At 41.9% G+C, this 11,177-nt stretch overlaps 1 protein-coding gene across 2 annotated transcripts in view; it reads left to right on the top strand.

Annotated features, from left to right (window-relative positions):
- The window catches only part of LOC106569796 (retinal-specific phospholipid-transporting ATPase ABCA4), a 93,029-nt gene that overhangs the window by 43,956 nt on the left and 37,896 nt on the right, over positions 1-11,177 (top strand). For both annotated transcript variants that reach the window (XM_045694487.1, XM_045694486.1), the window contains exons 17-19: positions 2,344-2,565; positions 5,521-5,725; positions 9,216-9,308. In XM_045694487.1, the coding sequence (XP_045550443.1) occupies positions 2,344-2,565; positions 5,521-5,725; positions 9,216-9,308 (520 nt within the window). The remainder of the gene's footprint in view (positions 1-2,343; positions 2,566-5,520; positions 5,726-9,215; positions 9,309-11,177) is intronic.

Here is an 11,177-nt window from a genome sequence, read left to right as displayed (position 1 = left end):
TACAGTACTGTACCCTGCATCTCACAAACTTGGCCTTTGTCTCTGTGATACTGTAATTCTTGTTCTTTGTTGATATGAACCTGCAACCAGTCAAAATCTATTGAGCAGTCAGTACTGTTAATAAATGGAAAGCACAATGTTCAGGGCCATACAATTTGTCCATTGTACAGTATACAGCCTACAATACTAAAAGGGACAAAAATCAAAGGAGTAAACATGTGATCAATGTGCTTCTTCTTGTCTTTGGGCTGGGTCAGGCCAGAACACTTAGTCGACATCACAAGCAATATTGTCCCTCCTGAGGCAACGGGGGAAGAAGCCTCTTGTGTGCCGTATCCAGCCCTGACATGATTCCTCACCTATATCACCACAGGCTAAATCCATGGCTTGCAGCAGATTTACTCTGGTGTAGGGTTGTCTATCATACACTTTCCATCTCCAAGAGGAGAAAAACTCCTCAATCGGATTCAGGAAAGACGAGTATGGAGGGAGGTATAAGTTCATAAACTGCCCATTGATGTTAAACCATTCCCTTACCTGAGCAGCTTGGTGGAAACCGACATTGTCCCACACTATCACATAGGTGGGAATGGGATTCTCATTTAGCTCTTGACCCTGCTGCTCTTGAACCTGCTGCTCAAACAAAATATCTCTTAGATTGGCAATAAATCTTAGAAGGTGCTGGGTGTTATATGGCCCGAGTGTAACATGGTGATGTAGAAAACCATGGTTGCTGATAGCAGCACAGATTGTGACATTGCCACCTCGTTGACCAGGGACTTCAACAATGGCCCGCTGTCCAATCATGTTTCGGCCTCTCCTTCTCCTCTTTGTTAGATTGAAGCCTGCTTCATCGACAAAGATGAACTCATGGGGTCTGTCCAAGGATTCCAAGTCAAATATTGTTTGTGTAGAAATACAATATACTGTATGTAGGATTTTGTAAGTCGTACAGAGACAGTGCTATACTGTAGAGTACAATTAGGCCTACTGTATGCACTTCTGATTCACATACATTGTATGTACTGAAGAGTCATGTCATTCACATAGTATGTGTCAGTACTGTAGACAATCTGGATTACAGTAAATGTTTCTGAATGTACACTTACTTGCACATACTGAGCTTGCAGTTCTTTCACCCTTGGTGAGTTGCGCTCAAAAGGTACTCTGTATACTTGTTTCATTCGCATCCTGTTACGATGGAGGACACGGTCAATTGTGGAAATGCTCACACTGTCGATTCCCTGGAAGTGTGTGTTGTCTTGTATCACTCATTCCTGGATTTCTCTGAGTCGTATTGCATTATCTTGAAGGACCATGCCAACTATAACGGCCTCTTGCTCCCGAGTGAATATAGCTGTCCTTCCACCTGCATGTGGCAGCCTTGCAATTCTACAAAAAGTAGTTGTGCAGTTACAAAACATATTCATGCAGTACAATACATACAGTGATTAACTTTACAAATGTCTATTGAAACAGCTGCATATAGTGTAGTACAGTAAATTTGCAATTACAAAAATACAGTAGTATACTGTACCTGTTCTCTTCTCTGAATGTCCTTACTATGGTGGACACAGAAAATCGGCTCAAATTGGGTTGCACTCTAAGTCCTGCTTCCCTCATTGTCAGTCCATGGACAAGAACATGGTCTATAACTGTTGCTCGAATTTCATCAGATATTTCCACTCTTTGTCTTCCTCTTCGTCCTCCTCTTCCTCTTTCTTGCCCTCCTCCTCCTCTTCCTCCTCGTCGCCCACCTCGCATACGCACTCGTCCTCGTCCTCTCACATTGTTTCTTCTATCCATTCTCAGACTTTCTCCTTCCCACCTTCAACAACCTGTTTGCTCTCTGAACTGGCTTATATTGGTTGTGTCGCATCATTTGAAACAGGTTAAATCCATTTTGAGGGGTTTTGTTCAATCAATGACATGTGTTCTCTATTTGTATTTGATTGTTGCCACTTGTGTTTACCAGTATGGATGACATGTGCATTAGAGTGCAGAATGTGTTTTGAGAAGAGAATGTGTTTAGAGTTTTGCTGAAAAGTCTAAGTGAGATCTGCAAATTGTGTTTTACCATGTGAAATGGTTTAAGGTATTGACAACAGACTGCATAATTAGCTAAACGAGTCCAGGCAACTGAGAACTTTGTTCAGCCAATGGGTTTCAGTGTTTTAGCAATTGAGAAAAACTGTAACTGTGTTACCCCCTCCCTCCCCCATTTCTCCATCAGGCTGGTAAAGTGTTGAACTACTAGTAACTGTGTTCCTCCCCCATTTCTCCATCAGGCTGGTAAAGTGTTGAACTACTAGTAACTGTGTTCCTCCCCCATTTCTCCATCAGGCTGGTAAAGTGTTGAACTACTCCAACCCGCTGGTAGTATTCCTGTTCCTCCTGACCTTCACCATGGCCACCATTATGCAGTGTTTCCTTCTCAGTGTGTTCTTCAACAAGGCCAACCTGGCTGCAGCCTGCAGCGGTATCATTTACTTCACCCTCTACCTCCCCCACATCCTCTGTGTGGCCTGGCAGGACCGCATCACCAAGAACGCCAAGATCACAGCGGTACTTTGACCAACCCTAACCCTATACCAACCCTCAGTCTGGTATATAATATAATATAACATCCCTCAACCCTCAGTCTGGTATATAATATAATATAACATCCCCTCAACCCTCAGTCTGGTATATAATATAATATAACATCCCCTCAACCCTCAGTCTGGTATATAATATAACATCCCCTCAACCCTCAGTCTGGTATATAATATAATATAACATCCCCTCAACCCTCAGTCTGGTATATAATATAATATAACATCTCCTCAACCCTCAGTCTGGTATATAATATAACATCCCCTCAACCCTCAGTCTGGTATATAATATAATATAACATCCCCTCAACCCTCAGTCTGGTATATAATATAATATAACATCTCCTCAAACCTCAGTCTGGTATATAATATAACATCCCCTCAACCCTCAGTCTGGTATATAATATAATATAACACCCCCTCAACCCTCAGTCTGGTATATAATATAATATAACATCTCCTCAACCCTCAGTCTGGTATATAATATAATATAACGTCCCCTCAACCCTCAGTCTGGTATATAATATAATATAACATCCCCTCAACCCTCAGTCTGGTATATAATATAATATAACATCTCCTCAACCCTCAGTCTGGTATATAATATAACATCCCCTCAACCCTCAGTCTGGTATATAATATAATATAACATCCCTCAACCCTCAGTCTGGTATATAATATAATATAACACCCCCTCAACCCTCAGTCTGGTATATAATATAACATCCCCTCAACCCTCAGTCTGGTATATAATATAATATAACATCCCCTCAACCCTCAGTCTGGTATATAATATAACATCCCCTCAACCCTAAGTCTGGTATATAATATAATATAACATCCCCTCAACCCTCAGTCTGGTATATAATATAATATAACATCCCCTCAACCCTCAGTCTGGTATATAATATAACATCCCCTCAACCCTCAGTCTGGTATATAATATAATATAACACCCCTCAACCCTCAGTCTGGTATATAATATAATATAACATCCCCCCAACCCTCAGTCTGGTATATAATATAATATAACATCCCCTCAACCCTCAGTCTGGTATATAATATAACATCCCCTCAACCCTCAGTCTGGTAAATAATATAACATCCCCTCAACCCCCAGTCTGGTATATAATATAACATCCCCTCAACCCTCAGTCTGGTATATAATATAATATAACACCCCCTCAACCCTCAGTCTGGTATATAATATAATATAACATCCCCTCAACCCTCAGTCTGGTATATAATATAACATCCCCTCAACCCTCAGTCTGGTATATAATATAATATAACATCCCCTCAAGCCTCAGTCTGGTAAATAATATAATATAACATCCCCTCAACCCTCAGTCTGGTATATAATATAACATCCCCTCAACCCTCAGTCTGGTATATAATATAATATAACACCCCCTCAACCCTCAGTCTGGTATATAATATAATATAACATCCCCTCAACCCTCAGTCTGGTATATAATATAACATCCCCTCAACCCTCAGTCTGGTATATAATATAACATCCCCTCAACCCTCAGTCTGGTAAATAATATAATATAACATCCCCTCAATCCTCAGTCTGGTAAATAATATAATATAACATCCCCTCAACCCTCAGTCTGGTATATAATATAACATCCCCTCAACCCTCAGTCTGGTATATAATATAATATAACACCCCCTCAACCCTCAGTCTGGTATATAATATAATATAACATCCCCTCAACCCTCAGTCTGGTATATAATATAACATCCCCTCAACCCTCAGTCTGGTATATAATATAACATCCCCTCAACCCTCAGTCTGGTATATAATATAATATAACACCCCCTCAACTCTCAGTCTGGTATATAATATAATATAACATCTCCTCAACCCTCAGTCTGGTATATAATATAACATCCCCTCAACCCTCAGTCTGGTATATAATATAATATAACACCCCCTCAACCCTCAGTCTGGTATATAATATAACATCCCCTCAACCCTCAGTCTGGTATATAATATAATATAACATCCCCTCAACCCCCAGTCTGGTATATAATATAATATAACATCCCCTCAACCCTCAGTCTGGTATATAATATAATATAACATCCCCTCAACCCTCAGTCTGGTATATAATATAATATAACATCCCCTCAACCCTCAGTCTGGTATATAATATAATATAACATCCCCTCAACCCTCAGTCTGGTATATAATATAACATCCCCTCAACCCTCAGTCTGGTATATAATATAATATAACACCCCCTCAACTCTCAGTCTGGTATATAATATAATATAACATCTCCTCAACCCTCAGTCTGGTATATAATATAACATCCCCTCAACCCTCAGTCTGGTATATAATATAATATAACATCCCCTCAACCCTCAGTCTGGTATATAATATAATATAACATCCCCTCAACCCTCAGTCTGGTATATAATATAATATAACATCCCCTCAACCCCCAGTCTGGTATATAATATAACATCCCCTCAACCCTCAGTCTGGTATATAATATAATATAACACCCCCTCAACTCTCAGTCTGGTATATAATATAATATAACATCTCCTCAACCCTCAGTCTGGTATATAATATAACATCCCCTCAATCCTCAGTCTGGTATATAATATAATATAACATCTCCTCAACCCTCAGTCTGGTATATAATATAACATCCCCTCAACCCTCAGTCTGGTATATAATATAATATAACATCTCCTCAACCCTCAGTCTGGTATATAATATAACATCCCCTCAACCCTCAGTCTGGTATATAATATAATATAACATCCCCTCAACCCTCAGTCTGGTATATAATATAACATCCCCTCAACCCTCAGTCTGGTATATAATATAATATAACATCCCCTCAACCCTCACACGTAGATCAATGGAGTGATTTTCTACCTGTACCTGTGTGTTTTCCCTCAGAGTCTGCTGTCCCCAGTAGCGTTTGGTTTTGGGACGGAGTACCTGTCTCGTTATGAGGAGCAGGGCCTGGGTCTGCAGTGGGACAACATCGGCACCAGTCCACTAGAGGGTGATGCCTACTCCTTCTTCACCTCCATAGGCATGATGATGTTTGACGCCGTGCTGTATGGCTTCCTGGCATGGTACCTTGACAACGTCTTCCCAGGTTAGAGGGAGTGTGGGGTTGTGTTTGGGGGTTGTGTGTTTCTGTGTGTTTTTAGAGTAAGCCATAAAATGGGTAGCCCTTTTCACTTGTACCCATATATGTGTTTAAAATAGCAGATTTGTCAGTGATAAGCACCTAAATTGGAATGGAGTGGCTGTACAGCAGAGGAGGCTGCTGAGGGGAGGAAGGCTCATAATAAAAGCTGGAACGGAGTTGGTGGAACAGCATCAAACCCTGTGTTTGATGAATTTGATACCATTCCACCTATTCCGCTCCAGCTATTACCACGAACCCGTCCTCCCGAAGTAAGGTGCCACCAACCTCCTGTGCTGTACATGCTATACATGATGTCAGAGCTCAGGCTCCGCGCTTCACAGCTCTGTCCGGGTTTAGCCATTCTGAACTTGAGCACCGCACGCAACAAAAAGTTTTCCCCATCCCTCCTGCTAATTGTGCGACTTTTGCAAATATTTTGTCGTCTGAGTCAGGGAAATGCTCTAAATTAAGAGGATTCTATGTCATTTAAAAGATGAGACGTTGAGGATTATAATAAATACCGCTTTGAAGTCATACAAGCAAGTCAAACACCTGTGAGTCCAAATGTGCACTTCACATTTCCATATCATAAAACTTATGTCATATACAGTGTCAACATTTATGACCACTATGTTTGATGTAGGCCAACAGTTACAAAATGACATGTCGTCATACCCTGGGTTGTTCTGAACAGAGCCTATGTCTGTCTATTGTCAAGAAACTTTACCACGGAAAAACCACCTGAATTCACTCATGACTCCTTTCTATCCGCACCAAAATTAGCATCAGTTTGTCTGAATTGCCTTGTGAAAGTCTAACACTGTAAGATCAGATTTTATAACTTAGCTAGTCATGTTGACAATAGAACACGGTTTCAAATGATGCGTAAACAACAACAGTAATTGTGTGATGGTGGGGATGCAGGGTTGTGTTCCAATCATAAACAACTACAAGTGTGCTTGCTCTAGTTCCTCAATGGCACAGCTAGGAGAGCTAAAAAAAAAACTTTATAGTTGAAGATTCGTCTTTGCATCGTGGCTTCCCTGTGGCTCAGTTGGTAGAGCATGGTGTGTGCAACGCCAGCATGGTGTGTGCAACGCCAGGGTTGTGGGTTCGATTCCCACGGGGGCCAGTACAAAAAAAATACAAAAATAAAAATGCATGAAATGAAATGTATGCATTCACTACTGTAAGTCGCTCTGGATAAGAGCGTCTGCTAAATGACTAATATGTAAAAAATGTAAAATAAAATGCAACTGCGTCACAACATTCCGTCCCAAGGAAAAAAAGCGATAGCGCACAAATTACACAAATTGGTACAAATAACATAACCACGGGTTACAACAATACCCGGCGCAAAACCAGCCTGAAGCGTCACACACGTAATGAACGAACAATACCACACACAGACATGGGTGGAACAGAGGTGTGCGGGAAAACAAGACAAAACAAATGGAAAATGAAAGGTGGAGCGGTGATGGCTAGAAGACCGGTGACGTCGACCGCCGAACGCCGCCCGAACAAGGAGAGGGACCGACTTCGGCGGGAGTCGTGACAAGGTGTGTGTTGCCACTTGGAAACACCAGTTAGTCCTCTCACGCAAAACCCTTGTAAATTATTTGTCTTACCTTCCCCACATTTCCCATTAATATTATTATTACCGAATGTATTCAAAGTATTTTCAGATTTCATTATCAACAAATGCTGTGAAAAGTACAGTAAATGTAAAATGCACATAAAATCAACAGTGTAATGTTTGGTTTATTCTTGTGTCAAGTGAACTGTTGTGTCCTCAACGTTGGTCTAATCATTTTCCCATGATCTGTAAACGGTTCCCTTTCAATTGCTACCGTGATTATCAATATGTTTTTTATATTTATTCTGTAAGAAACATTGCAATGTAGCCCTAGCCAATTCTAAGGAGTGTAAAGGGTTAACCCGTATCGGAGCCGTAGTTAAATCAAATCAAATCAAATGTATTTGTCACATACACATGGTTAGCAGATGTTAATGCAAGTGTAGCGAAATGCTGTGCTTCTAGTTCCGACCATGCATTAATATCTAACAAGTAATATAACCTAACAATTTCACAACAACTACCTTATACACACAAGTGTAAAGGAATGAATACGAATATGTACACAAAAATATATGAATGAGTGATGGCCGAACGGCATAGGCAAGATGCAGTAGATGGTATAGAGTACAGTATATACATATGAGATGAGTAATGTAGGGTATTTAAACATTATATAATATAAAGTGGCTAGTGATAGATTGATTACATCAATTTTTCCATTATTAAAGTGGCTAGAGTTGAGTCAGTATGTTGGCAGCAGCCACTCAATGTTAGTGACGGCTGTTTAACAGTCTGATGGCCTTGAGATAGAAGCTGTTTTTCAGTCTCTCGGTCCCAGCTTTGATGCACTTGTACTGACCTCGCCTTCTGGATGATAGCGGGGTGAACAGGCAGTGGCTCGGGTGGTTGTTGTCCTTGATGATCTTTTTGGCCTTCCTGTGACATCGGGTGCTATAGATGTCATGGAGGGCAGGTAGTTTGCACCCGGTGATGCGTTGTGCAGACCTCACTACCCTCTGGAGAGCCTTACGGTTATGGGCGGAGCATCTGCCGTACCAGGCGGTGATACAGCCCGACAGGATGCTCTCGATTGTGCATCTGTAAAAGTTTGAGTGTTTTTGGTGACAAGCTGAATTTATTCAGCCTCCTGAGGTTGAAGAGGCACTGTTGCGCCTTCTTCACCACACTGTCTGTGTGGGTGGACCATTTCAGTTTGTCCGTGATGTGTACGCCGAGGAACTTAAAACTCTCCACCTTCTCCACTGCGATCCTGTCGATGTGGATAGGGGCGTGCTCCCTCTGCTGTTTCCTGAAGTTTACGATCATCTCCTTTGTTTTGTTGATGTTGAGTGAGAGGTTGTTTTCCTGACACCACACTCCGAGTGCCCTCACCTCCTCCCTGTAGGCCGTCTCGTCGTTGTTGGTAATCAAGCCTACCACTGTAGTGTCGTCTGCAAACTTGATGATTGAGTTGGAGGCGTGCATGGCCACGCAGTCATGGGTGAACAGGGAGTACAGGAGAAGGCTGAGAACGCCCCCTTGTGGGGCCCCAGTGTTGAGGATCAGCGGGGGGGAGATGTTGTTACCTACACTCACCACCAGGGGACGGCCCGTCAGGAAGTCCAGAACCCAGTTGCACAGGGCGGGGTCGAGACCCAGGGTCTCGAGCTTAATGACGAGTTTGGAGCCGTAGTTAACCCTTATTAGAGCCGTAGTTAACCCTTATTGGAGCAGCAGTTAACCCTTATGGCTGCAGAGGTTAGGGTTAGCCTAAGGAGTCTCGGACTCCATGACACCTGCAAGGGGCTTCACGCTGTCGTTGTTTACTAATATGGATACAGTACTGTATAATAAACCCCTCCCTCCTCTCTCCAGGTCAGTATGGGATTGGACGACCATTCTACTTCCCATTCCAGCCCTCCTATTGGCAAAGGTCTGAACCCACCCTCTCCAACATTCCAGACTCAGGTTAGTGTCTTTAGTCATGGTGTCTGTCCTCTATAAGTGTCTTTAGTCATGGTCTCTGTCTCTATAAGTGTCTTTAGTCGTGGTCTCTGTCCACTATAAGTGTCTTTAGTCGTGGTGTCTGTCCTCTATAAGTGTCTTTAGTCATGGTCTCTGTCTCTATAAGTGTCTTTAGTCGTGGTCTCTGTCCACTATAAGTGTCTTTAGTCGTGGTGTCTGTCCTCTATAAGTGTCTTTAGTCATGGTCTCTGTCTCTATAAGTGTCTTTAGTCATGGTCTCTGTCTCTATAAGTGTCTTTAGTCGTGGTCTCTGTCCACTATAAGTGTCTTTAGTCGTGGTGTCTGTCCTCTATAAGTGTCTTTAGTCATGGTGTCTGTCCTCTATAAGTGTCTTTAGTCATGGTCTCTGTCTCTATAAGTGTCTTTAGTCGTGGTCTCTGTCCACTATAAGTGTCTTTAGTCGTGGTGTCTGTCCTCTATAAGTGTCTTTAGTCATGGTGTCTGTCCTCTATAAGTGTCTTTAGTCATGGTCTCTGTCTCTATAAGTGTCTTTAGTCATGGTCTCTGTCCACTATAAGTGTCTTCAGTCATGGTCTCTGTCCTCTATAAGTGTCTTTAGTCGTGGTCTCTGTCCTCTATAAGTGTCTTCAGTCATGGTCTCTGTCCACTATAAGTGTCTTTAGTCATGGTGTCTGTCCACTATAAGTGTCTTTAGTCATGGTCTCTGTCCTCTATAAGTGTCTTCAGTCATGGTGTCTGTCCACTATAAGTGTCTTTAGTCGTGGTTTCTGTCCTCTATAAGTGTCTTTAGTCATGGTCTCTGTCCACTATAACTGTCTTTAGTCATGGTGTCTGTCTCTATAAGTGTCTTCAGTCATGGTCTCTGTCCACTATAAGTGTCTTTAGTCGTGGTGTCTGTCCACTATAAGTGTCTTTAGTCATGGTGTCTGTCCTCTATAAGTGTCTTCAGTCATGGTCTCTGTCCTCTATAAGTGTCTTTAGTCATGGTCTCTGTCCACTATAACTGTCTTTAGTCATGGTCTCTGTCCACTATAAGTGTCTTTAGTCGTGGTGTCTGTCTCTATAAGTGTGTTCAGTCATGGTGTCTGTCTCTATAAGTGTCTTTAGTCGTGGTGTCTGTCCTCTATAAGTGTCTTCAGTCATGGTGTCTGTCTCTATAAGTGTCTTCAGTCATGGTCTCTGTCCTCTATAAGTGTCTTTAGTCATGGTGTCTGTCCACTATAACTGTCTTTAGTCATGGTCTCTGTCCACTATAAGTGTCTTTAGTCATGGTGTCTGTCCTCTATAAGTGTCTTCAGTCATGGTCTCTGTCCTCTATAAGTGTCTTTAGTCATGGTCTCTGTCCACTATAAGTGTCTTTAGTCATGGTGTCTGTCTCTATAAGTGTCTTCAGTCATGGTGTCTGTCCTCTATAAGTGTCTTTAGTCATGGTGTCTGTCCTCTATAAGTGTCTTCAGTCATGGTGTCTGTCTCTATAAGTGTCTTTAGTCGTGGTGTCTGTCCTCTATAAGTGTCTTTAGTCATGGTGTCTGTCCTCTATAAGTGTCTTTAGTCGTGGTCTCTGTCCACTATAAGTGTCTTTAGTCATGGTGTCTGTCCACTATAAGTGTCTTTAGTCATGGTCTCTGTCCACTATAAGTGTCTTTAGTCATGGTGTCTGTCTCTATAAGTGTCTTCAGTCATGGTGTCTGTCCTCTATAAGTGTCTTCAGTCATGGTGTCTGTCTCTATAAGTGTCTTTAGTCGTGGTGTCTGTCCTCTATAAGTGTCTTTAGTCATGGTGTCTGTCCTCTATAAGTGTCTTTAGTCGTGGTCTCTGTCCACTATAAGTGTCTTTAGTCATGGTGTCTGT

The sequence above is a fragment of the Salmo salar genome, chromosome ssa14 (genome assembly GCF_905237065.1).
Source record: "Salmo salar chromosome ssa14, Ssal_v3.1, whole genome shotgun sequence".
Taxonomy (NCBI): Eukaryota; Metazoa; Chordata; class Actinopteri; order Salmoniformes; family Salmonidae; genus Salmo; species Salmo salar.
Note: the sequence above shows the minus strand (reverse complement) of the source record. Positions and strands in the feature narration are given on the sequence as shown.